Source organism: Typopeltis vanoorti, chromosome 21, assembly GCF_054136105.1.
Source record: "Typopeltis vanoorti isolate ZY-2024b chromosome 21, IOZ_Tvanoo_1.0, whole genome shotgun sequence".
Lineage (NCBI taxonomy): Eukaryota > Metazoa > Arthropoda > Arachnida > Uropygi > Thelyphonidae > Typopeltis > Typopeltis vanoorti.
In genome coordinates this window covers 108,393,814-108,414,340 of record NC_143569.1, presented here as the reverse complement: position 1 = coordinate 108,414,340, position 20,527 = coordinate 108,393,814, and the positions used below count along the sequence as shown (strand labels likewise).

At 36.6% G+C, this 20,527-nt stretch overlaps 1 protein-coding gene across 3 annotated transcripts in view; it reads right to left on the bottom strand.

Moving 5' to 3' along the window:
• The window catches only part of LOC150095180 (calcineurin-binding protein cabin-1-like), a 1,028,489-nt gene that overhangs the window by 315,437 nt on the left and 692,525 nt on the right, over positions 1-20,527 (bottom strand). For all 3 annotated transcript variants that reach the window (XR_016550194.1, XM_090411711.1, XM_090411712.1), the window contains exon 32: positions 11,344-11,505. Coding sequence is in view for 2 of the 3 variants with exons in the window: in XM_090411711.1 (XP_090267837.1) it covers positions 11,344-11,505 (162 nt within the window). In the remaining variant the exon portion in view is untranslated. The remainder of the gene's footprint in view (positions 1-11,343; positions 11,506-20,527) is intronic.

The window sequence follows — 20,527 nt, the reverse complement described above, 5'->3', positions numbered from 1 at the left end:
CTTTTAAATAATTCATTTAAATTAGCTATTAGTTTATTGCAGGTTTTTTATTTTATTTGCTCTTCGTGTTACACCATGATAGCTGAGAATTCTATATTCTCAAGATATCAGGGTGTAACAATATATAGCCTCTTGCAGTGAAGTCATCCTCACCTTCCAACGATATAGCCCGTTTCCACAAACAGGACTATATGTAAGTTGAAAAGTTTAGCTAACAGGTGGAGGAGAGAGGATATGATAGAAACTTATACAGTAGCAAACAAATCAATCCAAACAAGTTGAATTTTTGCCCCAAGTTTTTGGTTTGGTTTTTGTTTCAATTCACAATAATTTTGGTTTTGATTTACTACTTTCAGTTTTCATTTTAGTTCACTATTTTGGTTGAGTACTGTGTGTTTTAACTGTCTCTATGATGTTTATTAATTGCATTGCACATTTTTAATAGTGTAAACAGGTTGACATTCATATGTTTTATACATCTCCAAGAAAGCGTTCAATAATATGTACTCTTTCTTAGCACATGTCCATGACTCAAAGACAAATTGCGAATAGTGTGGTGTTGGTGTGGATACAGCTAATGTGATTTTAAAGAAGTTTAGGGAGACAGGTATGTTTTCTCCTGACAGAAAAGGTAAGTGTGGGCAAAAAAAAAAAAGGAAAAGGAAAACTACACTTACTCAAGATTGTTTCTAGTTAGGAAAAGCAAAATGAATCCAAGATTGTCTGCTGTAGACTTAAATAGAGACAGCAGCTAGTGGGCTTAATGTTTCTGACATCTTTATCTCTCTACTAGTCAAGTGGAAGCCGGGAGGATTGCCCACAGACCAAAGAAGAATCAACTATTGATGAAGGCTATGCAGAAAAAACAGGCTCCAGTGAACCAAAGTGTACAAAGATTGGGTTGAAAAGTGGAAGAAGGTAATATTCTCAGATGAGAACAATTTCTTTGTCCAAGGAGAGTGAGTACCCTATGTTCACAAATCAGCAAATGAGGACTTCTTCCACCCACCTTCAACAAGCTCCTAAACACCCAGCTAAGAAGATGTTCGGGGTTATTTTAAACATGACAGTCCAAGGAACACTTGTGCCTGTTGATGGTATGATGAAAAGTGACCAATACATAAAAATATTGGAAAAAGAGTGGTCCCACAGATCCAGAAAGACAAAGAACTCATCTTCCAACTGTCTCTTGCTTAATGCCACTCTTCAAAAAAAAAAAAAAAAAAAAAAAAAAAAAAAAAAAAAAAAAAAGTTAAAGGGTTCCTCAAAAATCATTATATCCACTTGTTTCAGTGGTCAGGTAACTCTCCTAACATTAATCCAATAGAAAAGTTGTGGGCCATAGCAATTAAGAGACTTAGGAATTTAAATTGTGATACAAAGGATAACTTAATACAATCGTTATAAAAGCATGGTTTCGAGATGCAGAAATACGAAAAATGTGTTCTACATTGGCAGAATCCATGCCTAAGCGAATTAATGAACTTATTAGGAACAGAGGAGTACACATCAATTATTAGTAAAGTGGGGGTAGAATTTTTGTATTTATTTTCTTGTGAAATTAAAATTTTTATTTAAAATGAGTGTTCAGATTAATCTGTTCACAAATAATATTAATTTTCTTTTTCTTTATATTCTCTCCATAATATTTTAGTTTTTTTGCAGCTCTTTCTTTATATCTCTACTGATTCTATTAACCTCACATGGTTCATCCTGATGGAGGGTATGCAGTCTGATACTACTTCTCTCAAACAATCCTTGACCAATTCTCATGCACTAGTGACAGTCATCCTTACACCTTCTTCCATAGCACTACTCCAAGCTGCCTCCTAAGTCTTTCATAATTAACTGCTTTATATTTCAATATTAACTCTTTCTTGACAGCAAATTGTTTAGCAAATTTCCAAAACAAGACCACATGTGACACTCCCCAATTGGAGGAAGTGTGTTTACCTTAGTTATAGATACCTTAGTTACAATAGCATCTTCTGATGCTATTATAGTTCGCCCACAGATTAGAGACCCTTCGACACTTCTGCGCATGTCCCAAAAAAGGAGAATCCATTCCGATAATAGGGTAATCAATCCATCTTCTGGGATGAGTTTGTTTATTATTACAGGTCGGAAAATTTAGCTTTTCTTTTACGAACATTGTAGTTTTTAAAGTGTAACTATTTTGCTTGTATAACAGCTGGAAAAATATACAGAGTATTAACAAAATTAAAAAAAGGTATAGCATAAAACAAAAATTTAACAAAATTTATTTTTAAGAAAGTTTTCTATAAAATAAAAATAATTATACAGAAAAACAAATTTTTTTCAAATGAACTTAGATATCTAAACTTACAGTTGAGAGAACTGAGACACTTTAATCCTTTATTTTAGGGTTACACGGTGATCAGCATTCATTTTAAAAATTTTATGGAATTTACAACCGCGTTAAAAAAACTTTTTTTATTATCCCGAGGTTTCGATCTTCACATCAAGATCATCATCTGGAGCGTACATAAGTATACGGAACAAGCTGAGTACATCATTAACTGTAAGCTAGAGAAACAAAGATTTGATCACATGTTATTCTACTGACGTGACCTCTGGTGAAAATTTTCACCAGAAGTCACTTAAATTCCATAAAATTTTTAAAATGGAGACACTTTAATGTCCTAAATCGATTAATTATTTATGACTTGTTGTGACTCTTTTAACAAACCCATGCAAAAAAAGGTTGGGAAAAAACATCATTATCAAATCCTTTTAATCTTCATAGTCATCTGAATCAGTGTCCGAATTGCCATCACTTTCACTTAAACTGATCACCAAAGGTTCACATAATTCTTTGATAATTCTGTCTTTGTCCCAATACATATTTTCCAATGAAGTGACATGAGAGCAATATTTTCCCCAGTTTTGAACTGTAATACTTTCAATCGCCTGTTCCAAAAGCTTAAAAAGTTTCGACATGCCAGTATCCCCAGTTACAGTGCAATGGCGAATGAAACTTTTCACTTCTGCCCAAACATACTCAATAGCATTAATATAGCAATAGCATTAAAACTACTCAATAGCATTAAAACAAAATCCAATTTCATGAAGTATTTTCCTTGAAGTTTCTCTTTTCCAAGGAAAATTAATTTTTTTTTAAGCACAGGAATCAATTTCGGAACAGTTGGCACTCTTTTCTCGACCACGTAAAATTCGTGAATAGTTCTTTTTATAATGTCTACATCAAAATCATTCAAAGCTACGGTTTCGATGGTTTCTTTCTCTGGCTCTTTTTTTAGGAGATTTAAATTTTGGCTTACCTTCACCTTTTGATTCTCTATGAATTCTTTTAACAGCCGACCCTGATATGCCTGCAATTGCACGTTTTATGACTTGAGAAAGGGGAACAAGGAGACTGCCTTTTAACGATTCTTTTTTTGCAGAATGTCAGCACATTATTAAATATTCTTTTGCAAGAGCTACTGAAACGTTTAACAACAGAACTTGTTGACTGTACTGGATCCATCATACAAATTAATAAAAAAAAAATAATGCAGTGACAACAAAAATCAAGCTACTACTAGTACAGCGACAGACAAGAAAGCACGTGATTTTGCATGTTGGCGACCAATTCGTACATCCTTCATTTCTTTCTCCACTTCAGCATGAATTGACTATTCTTGGCAAAACGCCAAGCAGAGATCTACAAACGGTGGACGTACTATACCAGATTTTGCACTCTCATTTAAATTACTAGAACGTGTAAAGATGTGAACCAACATCAATGAGACATCAGTGAAGTGAGAATGATTTCAATTATGAGGGAGAGAAAGTAAAGGTGTGAATAGAAATTCTTTCATTAGAGACAAGTGATGTGCTAATAATTTATAGTTGTAATATTATACATGTAGGTATCGAATAAGTTACTGGGGTGGAGAAAATTCCATGTATCCTATAAATTCTAGACATACATATTTGCCTTTGATGGGCTTAATTCGTAGTGTGGCAAGGTTTCGCATCCTCAGCAAATTTGTAGCTATGCACTCTTAATTGGTAAAATATCCAGCCATTGGTGACCTTGGAAACTGTCTCAGTGCTATATGAGGAGAGGGAAAGAGATTTGTTTACAAAATATAAATAATTAAATGTGGATCCTCAGAAGAATCCTTAGAGTCCCATGGACTGCCAAAAAAAAAAAAAAAAACTAATTTAGAGATAATTGTAGAAGAAAGTATGTGACTATACTTGGTCACATACTAAGGCATGAATCCCTACAAAAAACACTTTTAGAAGGAATGATACAAGGAAGAGGAAGAGGAAGACAGAGAACAGATTGGATGGGAAACATCAAGAACTGGACCTTTTTATCTTATAAATAATGTAAGAGAGAAGCACAAAACTGAACAATGTTGACAACTATCATGAGATTTCACCTTGTACAGTTTTGCATGGAAGGAGATGACACCTGACAAGACAAGAGGAATACGTGTGGGTTGAGGGAACAGCAAACCTTCTTGTGCAATTTGTTGCTCATTATTATGTGTATTGATTTCTATTTTTTATTTATACTTTGTTTTCTATGAATCTTCTTTTACTCACTAATGTGCAGTGTACATTTTCTTTTACACACAGTAATACACCAATTGATCAGACTCTCCAGGGACAGACAGAAGTGGAAAGAGTTCATTCGGCCTCATCATCATCCACATAGATGATGAAAGAGAGAAGAAGAGGAAGAAGAAGAATATACACAAATATTCATAACTTATTTTAATGGTATTACAACAAACAAACTAATTTATAAAAAGATGTTTATTAACTGGCCTGTATTTTGTGGATTTTGAAACTAGCATCTTCAGAGCAAACATATCACAGTTTAGACTTGACAATGAACCAGTGAGCAATTGAAATTGTAATGAAAAAAAGATCTAAAGTTCTAATTTGGTGCCTCCATAGTGTTGCTAAAAAGAAAAGCATTACAGTTGTGTAAGAGCTAATCTCAGGATAACAGTCTTCGAAATTTTTGTAAAATTAATAATAAATGGAAAAAGATAGGGAACCATCTTTTTCCATTTATGAAAAGCCAACAATCACAGGAAGATATCTACATGAGCAATCACACCATCATTCAGCCCAACAGTATATAATTTAAAAAATATGAACATACACAGAGCTAAGGCTATTTGTTCTAATGATGTCACCATCCTCACGGAACTCAACTATCTGCACCAAACGTTCAAGCCAAAGTTACAGCTCATACAAAATAGATGAAATACTACATGACACTTCTATTTCCCCCACACCACTATTTATTTCTATTCCATATATCTCATGTATACATCTGAAAGGATAGTCAAAGTACTAATAAAATACAACCTTCACACCACATTCAAACCACTTGTAAAATTAGCAACTTTGATCCACTCGCTTAAGGAAAAACTCCATTCTCTAGCATGTCTTGGAGTGTATGAAGTTCCTTGTGACTGTGACTTAGCCTGCTAAGTCACAGTAACAGGAAGATCTGTTAACATTCACCATGGAGAATATAAGGAATACATGCACTATCGTTATTATGGCAACTCTGGCTGGCAGACCATGCCTTGGTAACCCCTTCACATAGGATTAGATGGAAGAAAGCCAATATGCTATATAAAAGTCATTACAGGTCAGAAAGATTAGATTTTGAGTCAGCAATGGTTATGCATCATTCTTCTAACATTAACAAGTAGGCCAAAAATTTGAGACGCTGTTATAAGATGAACTCCTATACAACTGTAATACTACTTCTTTTATACAAAGCTTGAGAGCACACAAATTATGACTTTAGATTTCTTCTTCATTACAATTTGAGTTATTTCACTTACTCATTGTTGCATGTAAATTGAAACATGCCATTTGCTCTGAAGATGCTGGTGTTTGAAATCCAGTAAAATATAAGCCAGTTAATAAACATCTTTTTATAAATTAGTTTGCCTGGTGTTTTAAATATCATTAAAATAAGTTATGGATAAAGTCCAACACCTAACCATGTCAATTAGAATACATACAAACAATTTTTTTTCTTTATTAATTATTATTATTAGCATCTGACCTCCACGGAGTCAGAAACACATCATGGGAAGTACATGATATTGCATACAATGCTCAACCTTAAAATGATTCGATGTGTCTCCATTCACAACACATTCAAGCAATGCATTCCACTCACTAACCACTCACCATTCAAAGAACCTTCTCCTCACTCCTCTGCTCACACCATCTTTATAGTTTCCAGCAATGGCCTTTTGTACTACACAATTCTTTCTCTTATTCTATGAAAAATTGCTTTCTTCAACCTGATAACAACCTCTGACTAGCTTATATGCTTCAATCATATCCCTATCCCCTTCCCCCTCTTCCTCCTATTGACGAGGCTTTGCAATTTACATTCTCTCAATCTGTCCCCATACTCCACATTCCAAAGACCACTAACCGCCTTTGTGAATCTTCTCTGGACCCTGTCTAACAGATACTCATTGCCCAGAAAACCTAGTGACCTAATAATGTGCATAATAATCCACAGGAGGCCTGATCAAGGTCTTATACAACAGAATCATAACCTATTTATTTCTGCATGCCAAGATCCTCCACATCATTGCCATTAGTTAATGTGATGTCTACACAACTTGTGCAGTACGGCTGCTGATTTTCATGATCACGTCATGCATGACCACTCCCAGATCTTTCATCTCCTCTACCTCCTTTAAAGTTTCCATACCAAATGATACTTTGCATCCCATCATTGCTTACCAAATTTAAAAACCTTACACTTTGCAACATTGAATTGACAGTTCTATTACCTGCCCATTCATGTACAATCTATTCAAGTCTTCCTGCAGGATCATAATATATGATTGACTATGCATTGCTCTCCCCAATTTTGCATTGTCTGCAAAGAGCTGCATATCACTAGTTAAACCCATCCTAATACCATTAACATAAAAATTAAACAACAATGGTCACAAAACTCACCCCTGTGGTACACTACTAGTGACCTTCCTCTTACGGGACACCGCACCCCCATATATAACTTTCTGATACCTATCTGATAGCCAGTCACCGATACAACTCAGAAGTCTGTTATCCAATCCAATCTGTTTCAATTTATTTAATAGTTTGTCATATGGGAGCCTATCAAAAGCATTTGCAAAATCCAAGTACACCATTGTATATGCATTTCCAACATCCAAGGTATCTGTCACCTGGTTACAGTATGTAAGTAAGTTAGTAAAATATGATCTCCCTTTCACAAACGCATGCTGATAACCACAAAGAATACTGCGGTTTTCAACCCAATTCTGTATCCTACTTCTCACCAATCTCTCTAGTGCCTTCACCACAACTCCAGATTGGTCTATAATTTGAAGCCACAGCTTTATCACCTTAATGGAATGGAACAATTTTACCTTCTTAACACTCCCTTGGAACCTGTGCTATTGTAACTTATTAAACAAGCATGCCAATTCCCTGGAACATTCCCTTAATACACATTGTAATATGTCATCAAATCTTATCAACTTATTAACATCAAGGTTATTTATTTCTTCATATATGTTCTGCTCATTCACAATTAAGCCATCCTCTCCTATGTCTTCTACACTTAAGTTCCTAATGATTCCACCCTGATCAGGTTGAAAAATTGATCACTGAATACTTCAACGATGTCTTCTGCTGCAGTTACCATTCTACCATTTTCATTCATTAACATCATCATACCATGATCATTCTTCCTTCTACGTATCAAAAATACTCTGTAGGGTTTTCTGTGCTGATTTGCCAATTTCTGCTCATACTACACTAAACATTGGTTTCCTTACTGAGTCACTCTTGTATAATAAATTTAGTTTAATCCTTTATCCAAGTGTGAGCAAACAAAGTTTGCCTGAAGTATCTTCAGGACTGGGGGTAAGGTGGTACAACACCAGGGCACTCCTTGCAAAGGTGGAGCAAGCTACCAACACTCCTATCTCAGTATCTCCCATAATGCAAAACACATCTCCTTGCGGATATGTCTAATGTTATGCATTAAGGGAAGGGCCACAACCGAGACTAGTTTCGACCTTTATTGAGGTCTCTTCAGTGGGAGCCAGGCCCAAGTGGAGATACCAGGCAGAAGCATTAGCAGGTCATCTCTACCTATAGGAGTTGCCAAATGGTGTGCCACCCTTTTTTAATAAATTACTCTGGATTTAGAGAAAGATGTTGAAAGTTTATTTTTCACTTGGTTAGAGTATAATAAATTTAGTTTAATCCTTTATCCAAGTGTGAGCAAACAAAGTTTGCGCCTGAAAGTATCTTCAGGACTGGGGTAATTTGGTACAACACCAGGTCACTCCTTGCAAAGGAGGAGCAAGCTACCAAAACTCCTATCTCAGAATCTCCCATAATGCAAAACACATCTCCTTGCGGATATGTCTAATGTTATGCATTAAGGGAAGGGCCACAACCTAGACTAGTTTCGACCTTTATTGAGGTCTCTTCAGTGGGAGCCAGGCCCAAGTGGAGATACCAGGCAGTAGAGATGACCTGCTAATGCTTCTGCCTGGTATCTCCACTTGGGCCTGGCTCCCACTGAAGAGACCTCAAATAAAGGTCGAAACTAGTATGGGTTGTGGCCCTTCCCTTAATGCATAACATTAGACATATCCGCAAGGAGATGTGTTTTGCATTATGAGAGATACTGAGATAGGAGTGATGGTAGCTTGCTCCTCCTTTGCAAGAAGTTCCTTGGTGTTGTACCACCTTACCCCCGTCCTGAAGATACTTTCAGGCACAAACTTTGTTTGCTCACACTTGGATAAAGGATTAAACTAAATTTATTATACTCTAACCAAGTGAAAAATAAACTTTCAACATGAGTCACTCTTGGTTTGTCTTTATGTTTTTCACGAAACTGATTATTACCATTATTCAACTTGTACTACCTCCAAATTGCTTTCTTTCTTTTTCCAGATTTCATGCTTAAGCCCCTCATTCATCCATTTTACAAGTACATTATTCAGCCTTTAGGCCCTCGGAATACATTCACATATTAATGCTGTAATGTATTTCTTTGTCAGTTCTGAAGCAGCATTTTTTTCCTCACTGTTGAACTCCTCATTCCATGCTATAGCACCAAGCTGTCTCCAAAGCTTATCATAATCACCAGCGTTATAATTCCAGATATATATATCCTTTTCTCACAGAAGTCTGCATATGGGTAGCCACAACCCAGGTGTTCACTCTCACCAACTGAAGAAAGTGTGAAACCTCACTCACAATTATATTTTCTGATGATATGATCAGATCTAAAACTCTTGATCTTGCGTGCCCTCCTTTACATACTGCCTGAGACAGTTATCTCTTGAGAACTGAAGAAATTTATTTTCCTTATTTCCAAATGCTATTTCTTTATTCCAATCTACACAGCCATAATTAAAATCACCTATAATAATTATCCTTCCTTTGTTCACTAATCCAAGTTGTTTGTACATTTCTTCATCATCATCCTCCACATTCCCTGGCCCATAGCAACTTCTAATTAAATATATCTTCCTGTCAACTTCCACATTACATCGCACTGCCTCATAACCAGTGCTGCCATTTCCCTCTTTCATGTCTACCTTATGTAAACTTAATTCCCTTGCTATCGTCAGCAGCACTCCCCTCCCCCTTCTTGTTCCATTCTATCCTTGCAAAAAATACTGTATCCTTCCATTTTTATTCCAGTTACGATATCATCTTCATTCAACCATGTTTCACTTATTCCAATGATTTTGGGGCGAATAAACTCAATCACTGAAACCATTTCATCCTCATTATTTCTGATACTTGTTGCAATTGTAAACAAAAACAGCAGTTCATTTTTAGGTCTGTAACCTCTCCTATCCAAGCCACTGGTTGGTCGTGATTTCTACACTACACCTGCCCTTTCCGAATCACCTTTATCATCACTTACCACATATATCCACTCAGTCTCAACTTCCCACCCGCATCACAATATATTCCATCTCTATACACACATTCACTGTTACTTTCAATATCTACTCTTCCTATGGCATGTTTCCCTGTCCACCTGGACTCCCCCAGTTTCCCTGTTCCTCTTGTGTTCTCGTTCTCTCTTCTTCGCTCAGACTATTATCATTTCCACTGCCAAGCACTCTTGCCTCTTCAATATGCAGTTGTTTCATTTTCAAACTGACAGTATCTAGTTTTTTTTCTTCATATTTTCTAGCATGTGGGTTGACATGCCAGAAAAGAATGAATAAATAATGAATTTCTTGGATTTCATTTGTTTATCTGGAGGCTCACATTCCTGAGCGGCAGAAATGCTTTCTAAGTATAAAAGACAATGACATTCATTGTTGGAATTATCCACTTGTTGGATAATTCCAACAAGTGGATAACTGTTCAAGAATTCTAGATTCATCACACGTTTTCGTCAGTGGCTCTTCTATCTTATCATTCATTGATATCCTGCATATTTTGTTGGGATCACCAGATGCAATCCTCTTCTTATAAAACATATAAGTATTCTTTTTTATTCAGGAATAGATGGATTTTTAGTCACTGTGTCTATTATTTCTGAAAACTGTAATGAAATTGTTACTGTATAGTGAAAAATATCACCAACAAATACCATACTGCAAAAAAGAAAAACAAGTAGTTTTATAGTTACTAATTATAGTACAGAGATATTTATAGCCTATGTACTATATTTAGTGACATTTAGTATCATCAGAAACAAATGGAATGAAAATAATCCTACAGCCTAACATATACTTCCCTACCCATAGACACTATACTGAATACATGCTAACAAAACAAAGTTTTATTGTAGCACCACAGCATCTAACTAAATACATCATCCTAACATCACCTTTCACATTTTCAGTTGCAGAAAATATGTGGTAACCTGTTTATAATGCAGTCATTAGGGCAGAAACCAAATAATTTGTGTGTATGTATGTGTGTGTGTGTATTGTTCAAATTGCATCTGAGAAAATGGAAACTTTGTTAAAATGCACTTGCCAATTCTTACAGGAAATAAAATCACCTGGAATGAATGTATCAATTACAATTCTTTAAAAAAAATAAATGAAACATTTAAAGAAAATAATTGTTGAAACTGAAATTGCCCATCTAGCAACAAACTTAAACCTGTTTATTAACATATCCACTTTCTAATTTGTTGGAGAGTAGATATGTTAATCAACAGGTATATTAACTACTGGCCAACAGGAAGGCAGATTCCTTTAAGTAATTCAATTCTTTAAAATTAAAATAATAATAATTATTAAATCTTGAATAAACCATCTAGATTTATACCTAGATCTACTTTACCTGCTTCAACTGACGAGATGCATGAGAATGCAACATGTATGCTGAAGAACCATACTCAATCCAGAGATTAGCATTACAAGAATCCAATTCAAGGGCATGCTGAAAGCATCTCATTGCTGGAGTTGATTTTTTGTATACCGTTGCTTCATTTTTTAATTCACACTAGAAATGAAAACATAAATACATAAGAATTTTATTTGATAAATTACTAAGTTTTTAGCATCTCCAAATTTGTTTTATAGCTTAAATTTAGAGATATAAGTATAAAAATAAATAAATAAGTAAAAAAAAAAAAAGTTATTATTAATATTATTAGTATCAGATCTCCAAGGAGTCAAAAGACAAAAAAGGTCATCAAACTATGCCTTAAACTCATTAACAGTTTCTGCACTCATTCTTCACATTCTCAGGCAATGCATTTCCCTCATAGTCACTGTTAATGCAAAGAGCCTGCTGCTCTTTTCCTTGCTTGCATTCTCCTGATAGATTCCAGAGTTATCCTCTAATTCTGTCCTTGATTCTTCCTACTCCAAATTAATCTGGTCATGGCCCCTAACCAATTTACGTCTCAATCATATCTCTCAAAACAGCTCTCCTCCTCCTATTCACAATGCTCTGCAAATTGCATTTCCTCAATCTGTCTTAATATCTCATAGGTACATTGACTTAGTGATCTTCTCTGGACCCTCTCAATAATATATACTCATCACCTTGAAAACCAGGAAAACACACACACACAGTAATCAATAATCCACATGCGATCTAATCAAGACCTTATACCAAGAAACCATCCAACTCTGTGCTTCTGCACATCAATAATCATTGCCATAATCCATTTTGATGTGCTCATAATTTTAGCAATGTGACCATAAACTTCAGATCTCTATCCACCATCACTCCCAAATCACTTATCTCTCTCTTGTCGCCTTCAAAATTTCTGCATTAATTATATACTCTGCATCCCATCTAGCTTACTAAATTCAAGACCTTACACTTTTGCACTATGCAACTGATAGCACCACTCACACAGGCCAATGGGATCTTTCTGTAAAGACACATCTGCTCTGCTCCTCATAGTTCTTCCCAGATTTACAGAACCTGCAAACAGATGCATATACTCAGTTAGGAATAAAGAAAATACTGTTGTTGGTGGCGGTGATGGCATTAATGGTAGTTGTGTGTAGTAGGAGAATTAAGGTGTAGTAGGAGAGAGAGTTATGTGTAGTGGAGTAGAGTAGTGTCCTCCAGCAATGAGTTACTGGACTCCATGAAGGTGTCATGTAATAATAATAATAATAAGAAGAAAGTTAACAATAATGGTCCCAAAACAGACCCCAATGGCATTCTGTTGGTGAGCTTCCTCTTCTGTGATACTACTCCTCTATACCTATCTGACAGCCAATTAGCTATCCAACTCAGAATAACTAATTGGATGTCAGATAGGTATGCCAGTTCATCACCTTGTTGAATTATATAACTAGACTGCTAAAACAAGATCTCCCTTTATCAGACTCATGCTGACCATCAACAGATAACACTGCTATTATCAACCCAATTCTGAATCCTAGTCCTCATCAACCTCTTTAATAACCCCAAAGACACAGAGAGTGGACTATAATTTGTTTGTCTTATTTATCCACCACTTTTTAAATGGAACAATTTTACCCTCTTACCAACCCTTTGGAACTTGTCCTGTTGCAAGACTTGTTAAACAGGAATGTTCACTGGTGCCATTAACTCCCCAGAGCATTTCTTCAAGACAAATTATGATATGTTGTCTAGTCCTACTGCCTTATTGACATCCTTTTACTTAATTCTTCATACATCTTCTGCTCACTTACTATCGGTCCATCCTCTACCATTCTCTATACTCAAGTTTCTCATGATGCCATATTCATGATGATAAAATACTCTGACAAACTGCTCCATGAATATCTCAACTATATAAGATGAATATAAGATTCTCTATGACGGTCAGCATGGATTTGTGAAAGGCAGGTCTTGTTTTAGCAATTTGCTTATGTTTTATGATAAGGTGACAAATGTGTTGGATAAGGGAGAATCACATACAGTGATATTCTTGGACTTTTCAAAAGCATTTGATAGATTACCACATGATAAGTTGGTGTACAAGCTGCAGAGGATAGGAATAGATAGTATATTGGTTAGATGGATCGGAGAATGTCTCTCTCTCTGAACGATCCCAGCAAGTTGTGTATGATGGAGCTATGTCTCCGATAAGGAAGGTGACCAGTGCCATGCATCAAAGTTCTGTTCTTAGGCCCCTACTGTTTAACTTGTTTGTTAATGATATTTCATGCGGATTGACTGGGGATCTTCAAATGTTTGCCAATGATGCAAAGTCAGGTAGAATTATCAGGAGTAGTGCTGATGTTAATTCTCTACAGGAAGATTTGAATAGACTTTTAGCTTGGACAAATGAGTGGGGTTGCAGTTTTAATGTTAATAAATGCAAGGTGTTACACTATTAGATACAGAGATATATGGCATACTGTATTGGGAGCTACACTTCAGGAAGTGGATGAGATTTGGGATCTTGGAGTGATGGTGGACAGTGGACTGAAGTTCCAAGGGAACATTGCACATGTCTCAATGACTACACATCACACTGCTGCTATGATAAAAAGTACATTGACATGTAGGGATAAGGAGGTGGTGGTGCATCCATATAACACATTGGTCAGAACACATATGGACCATTCTGCTCAGATTTGGTAACCTAATTTTCATTCTGATGTGAAAACACTAGAGAAAATCCAAAGATGAATAACCAAAGTGATATCAGGACTCTGGAGTGTTGGTTATGAAGAGCATTTGAGAAAATGTGGATTACAGAGGTTGGTGGATATGAGGAAAAGGGGACATATGAAAGAGATCTTCAAATTAGTTAAGGTATTCTATCAGATTAATACAGAAGAAATTACTAAAAGGGCGGATGTTAAGATGGGAAGAATGAGAGGCTATCCCTGAAAGTTGTACAGAGATGTGGTGAAGAAGGGAGTGAGGAGTAGATTTTTTACATGGAGAGTTGTTAGTGTGGAATGCATTGTCTGAGTGCAATGTGAGTGCAACACACTCAGGTAGTGTAAATAACTTCATTTCATTTACACTAACTTTGAAGGTAGTGTAAATAACTTCAAAGCTCATCATGATAACATGTTGCTGGTTGAGTGGACTTTTCACGATGTGTCTGTTGACTCCACGGAGGTTACCAAATAATAATAATATCCTCTGCCGCAGTTACTAATCTATCACTATCACTCAATAATATCACTTTCTTCTACCTGCCACATATCAAAAGGCCTCACCAGGATTTTTCTTGTCTTGATTGGATAATTTCTGCTCATATTGCACTCTTTGAGGTCTTTATCAAGTGACTCACCTTCCTGGGCTTGCTCTTTGTACTCTTCATGCAATTGATTATCATCAATATTCATCTTGTCTTGCCTCCATAGTGCAATCTTTTTCTGGATTTCATTCTTAATCCCTTCCTTTTACTCCTACCTTATTTAGCCTTTTCACCTTTAGAATACATTCAAACAATGCTGCTGTTAAATAGCTCTTATTAAATGCCCAAACAGCATCTGTCTCCTTCCACTTTCCATGCTATAACTCCCAGTTGTGTCTTAAGTTTTTTATAATCATCAAAGGGATATAAGAACGAGAGAAAGCGAGATAGAGAGTGAAATTGTCAGAATGCAAGATTTAATGAAACAGATATTGGAAATAAAAAATGAAATGAAGAATATGTTGAGTGATGTTAGGCGTCTAGTGGAAACTAATGAACGTATGCAAGAAAACAGAATGAAGAACAAAGAGAAAGAAGCGATGAGTGATTCCAGGATAGCAGTTATGGAGACTCCATAATTAGAGGGCTAGTTACTGACAGAGTCCATAAGGCATTGGACATGAGAAAGAAAAGAGTGAGAGAGTTAGTTGTGATTGTAGGGACGAATGATCTAACTGGACATAAGAAGGATGTGAGGATGAATATCAGGAGATTACTGAGAAGAGCGAAAGATAACAGTGTAGTAGGAAAATGTCAGTGTGTTACTCAGGTATGATGATGATGAGTTGCAACGGAGAGCCAAAATCATGAAATGGTATGCTGTCGAAGCTGTGTGAGGAGAAGCGAGTGGAGTTTGTGGATGTATGGCATGTGTTTGAGGGAAGAATGAAATTACACAGGCGTGATGGGTTGCATTTAAATGCTTTCGAGTGAGTGTGCTGGAGAAAGTGTTACTGGATGAAAGTATAGCGTGCGGAAGTACAGTGTGTGATGGATGCTAGAGATCAGAAGGAAGAGATGAAGAGACAAATCAGGAGAGTGGTACTGAAGAGACAGAAGTGCTTGGCAATTGGGGGGGGGGAAGTAGAAGTGTGAGAGAGGAAGAGAGAACAGGAATACAAGAGGAACAGGGGAAAGAGGGGGAGAGCTCGGATGGACAGGGAGACACGGCATAAAGAGAGTGAATGCTGAAAGTGGCAGTGAATGGGTGTATGAAGACGGAGTATATTGCAATGTTGGTGGAGAAGTGGATACTGAGCAGGTATATGTTGTAAGCAGTGATAAAGGTGATTTGGCAGGTGTAGTGGGAAAATCACAACCAACATATGGCTTGGATAGGACTGGCTATAGACCTAAAAATGAACTGTTGTGTTTGTTTACAAATACCAGAAGTATCAGAAATAAAAGGGATGAAATGGTTTCAGTGACTGAGTTTATTACCCCAAATCACTGGAATAAGTGAAACATGGTTGAATGAAGATGATATTGCAATGGGAATAGAAATGGAATGGTATTCATTCCATTTCTATAAAGTACAATAAAGTGCTTTATAGAAATGGAATGCATCTTGTACTTTATGGTACTTTTTAGTACCATAAAGTACAAGATGAATAATGGTAACCAGTCACATGAAGAATATAAAGAACAAACGAGGAGAGTGACTCAGCTAGTAAGGAAAAGAAAAGTATAGTATGAGCAGAAATTGGCAAACCAGGTTAAGAAAAACTCTATAGAGTTTTTTTTTTTTTTAGATATATGGCAAGTAGAAGGAAGAATGATCATGGAAAGATGAAGTTAAGGGATGAAAGTGGTAGAATGGTAACTGCTGCAGAAGACATTGTTGAGGTATTCAGTAATCAATTTATAACGATGTTTCATCCTGATCAGGGTGGAATCATGAGGAACTTAAGTGTAGAGGATAGCTTAATTGTAAGCGAGCATGAGATATTTGAGGAAATAAATAACCTTGATGTTAATAAGGCGATAGGATTTGATGAAATATCACCACACATCTTAAGGGAATGGGAACTGGCAGTTCCCATTCCCGTAAGATGCAGTAGCATTGCCATGCCTGTTTAACAAGAGTTTTGCAATAGCACAGGTTCCAAGGGAGTGGAAGGAGGGTAAAATTGTTCCACCTGCATAAATGTGGTGATAAGGCTATAGCTTCAAATTATACGCTGGCCTGCATATCTGGAGTTGTGGTGTAGGACCTGGAGAGATTGGTGAGAAGTAGGATACAGAAATGGGTTGCAGCAGTGGAACAGCAGTATTCTCTGTGGTTATCAGCATGGCTTTGTTAAGAGGAGATCACGTTTCACTAACTTACTTATGTACTATAACAAGGTGACAAATACCTTGGACGAGGGAGATGCATATACAGTGGTGTACTTAAATTTCGCAAAGGCTTTTGATAGATTACCACATGACAAGCTCTTAAATAAACTGAAACAGATGGGATTGGATAAGAGACTTCTATGTTGGTTCAGTGACTGGCTGTCGGATAGGTATCAGAAAGTTGTATATGGATGTGCAGTGTCTCGAAAGAGAAATGTCACCAGTGGTGTGCCACAGGGGCCATTGTTGTTTAGTTTGTATGTTAATGATATTGGGTTGGGTTAAATTAGTGAGACTGTTAACCGCTTGAGCTCTCTGTTACATATTGCCTAAGATGGTTTTTCCTTAAGAACTCAAGAAATATGCTCTCCTTATTCCCTGATGCTATCTCTTCACTCTAAGCAATATTACTATAATTAAAATCACCATTAATGATAACTTTTCTTGTTCACTAAACCAATTTTGCCTGTGCATTTGTCTCCACCCTCCCCTTCCTATAGTAATGGGCAATTAAATATCACATCCTATCACCTCCAATCCAACACTACTGCTCAAAAACCATTGCCACTATTTCCCCTTGAATCTGAAACATTGTGCATACAATTCACTCCCTTCTTACCTTTCCTATCTTAACAAATAAACATCATACCCTGCCATATCTATTCCCATTAGGATATTATCTAGCTATGCTTCACTTAGTGCTACTATTTTGATCAGATAAACTCACTCAATGAAACAATATCCTCAACCTTATGATATTCTTGGGATTCATAAAGAAGCATATCAATTCATTTCTTTGTCTATAACCAGTGCTATCTATGCCATCCCTCATCTGTGACTGCTTCACACTCACTCACTCACCTTCATAACCCTTTACTACATATATCTCCCCAGATACTACTACTATCCATGAATCCCAGGCACCAACAGATTCATATGTTGATTATTCCCATACATATATTCATTAATATTTCCATAATCCACTCTCTTTACACTGTATCTCTCTAACTACCCTGACTGCCTCCCACTCCATTTTATCTCCAGTTTGCATTCCTGTTCTCACATTCACATCTCTCACATTACTCTCATCTTCATTCACAAATACTTAGATCACCATATCTGTTCTCTGCTCATTCACATTAACCTCTGAATTCCTGTGATTTCTTTTCACATCACTTATTACACTTGTTTCTAGCAAGTCTCTCCAGTTGATTTACACCAAATCCATCTTTTTTATACAACTCCATTGCTCCTTGAATGCATTGCATACTTTCTCCTCACATAGCTCTGCTGGCATACTATTCATGATTTTTGTTCACCTGCTCAACTCAACATTGATATCCTGGTAACACAGCAACTACTCTTTCTACTACACAGTTGTCTTTCACTCTCCTCATATCCAGTTTCGATTTCAAAACTAATTTAAAATTTTAAATTCATTTCAATAATGATGGAAGAGAACAGCAGTACTGAATACTTTCCAAATTTTTTGTGGCCTGTGATTACAAAAAACATCAACTATGAAAGTTTTATAGGGAAACTAAAAGGCTACAGAAAAAAGCAAGAAGATATTAGAGAAATTCTAATAGTATTATTGCAAAATCAACTTTTTTTTTTATGTTGCTCCCACCCACAAAAGGTTACTTGCAAACCTATGGTACGTTTTGTACCATCGGTGGGTTAAGGATTTTTTCCACTCTATATTTATCCATTTTATATATTTTTTAATACTTAAAGTTAAAATCAACACAAAAAGAAAACCTGGAAGAAGAAAAATATAATGGCTAGACAATATAATAAACTGGACTAAACTGAACACAAAGCTCTTAATCAGAGCCACTAAAGACAGAAGTAAATTTGCAAAGGTGGTCATTGAAGTCCGTTAGGAAATAGCACTTAAAAAAAGAAGATTTTTTTTGTATTTTTGATTTATTTTTTATAAAATCTGGAAACCATGCTCTAGAGACCAAACATGGAACTTTTTCAAGCCACTTCAGACCTCCAATAAGTAGGACGGTGGTCTCACACTGGACAATGATATTCATCTTCCTACTAAAGATGATTACAATCATTCATGCCTATGGCAGGATTCGAACCTACAGCCTGGTTTGGAGAGTAGGTATGCTAAACACTCAGCCAGCCAGGCCGGCAGCTATCAACTAAGAACAATAAACTCTAAATATTGAGTTACAGATATTTGTGTGCAGTAATGTAATTTACCATACTGCTAAATGAAACCTAGAATATACAACCTTTTAAAAATGCTACTGGAAAAAAATAAATAAAATCAAGAAAACAATTTGCGAATAAAATAAAATCATGAAAACATTTGCAAATAGTGAATAATATATGATGGACCAAGGCATCAATTAGCATGATTTGTGTCAATGTATAGATTTGGTCACCTGGTTTTCAAAAGGATGAAGAGATGTTGGAAAAGGTCCAGAGGCAACTGACTAAGTTAGTTTCTGATCTCTGGATTGTTGAATATAAAGATTGAGAAGATGCAATTTACAGAATCTAGTGGATAGGAGGAAGAGGGGTGATATGATAGAGACCTACAAGTTAGTAATGGGTTATCAATGTTGAAGAGGTTTTACAGAAAATGGTAAGAGATAAGGGGAGAACCAGAGGTCATCTCTGGAAGCTATATAAAGAGGGTGTGAACAGGGGAGTGAGAAGTAGGTTTTTTATGCATGCAGAATTGTGAATGATTGGAATGCCTTGCATGAGAGGGTGGTGTCTGCAGATAATTTGAGTGTGTTTATGGTAAGGTATGATGAGCTGTGTGTATAACAAAAGGTCATATACACAGATGAGTCTTTGATTCCATGGGGGTCATAGGATAATAATTCATTCATCTTCAAGACCTACCTTTCCTAACTTGGTTGTGGGGGAAGCAGCTGTAAGAGGAACTTCCAATGGTCACGATCCTCTGCCACCAAGCTCAGGTGTTCTATTGGGACAACCAAATGTGTCCACCCAAGGTTTTGGATATAATCTACCCAGCGAGTCCTTGGCCTTCCACGTGGCCTCCCACCCTCTGGCTTGGCAAAGAGGGCCTGCTTGGGGAGCCTCTCTTGTGGCATTCTAACCAGGTGCCCGTACCAACGAAGCTGTGATCTCTCAACACGGAGAAGCAACACTTGAGTATTGAGGGTTTCCCGAATTGCAGAGCTTCTGACTTGGTCGAGTCTTGTCAGCCCTGCAACCCCCTCAAAGGAACCTCATTTCAGCCGCTTGGATTTGTGTCCACATTCTTTTGGTCATTACCCAACTCTCATGACCATAGGTGAGGATGGGGACATAGACTGTATTGAAGACAGCCAGCTTTGCCTTCTGGCTTAACTCCTGCTTCAATACTACCGAAAGGCCAAGAGCTCCCGCAATATTGCACTTGCTGAGCTAATCCGACTATCTAGCTCTTTGTCCCACTTTCCACTACTCATGAATATGGACCCAAGATATTTAAACTTCTCCACCTGCCTCAGTGGGACTCCATTCACATGTAGAGTGCACTGGAATGGTTGTCTTGAG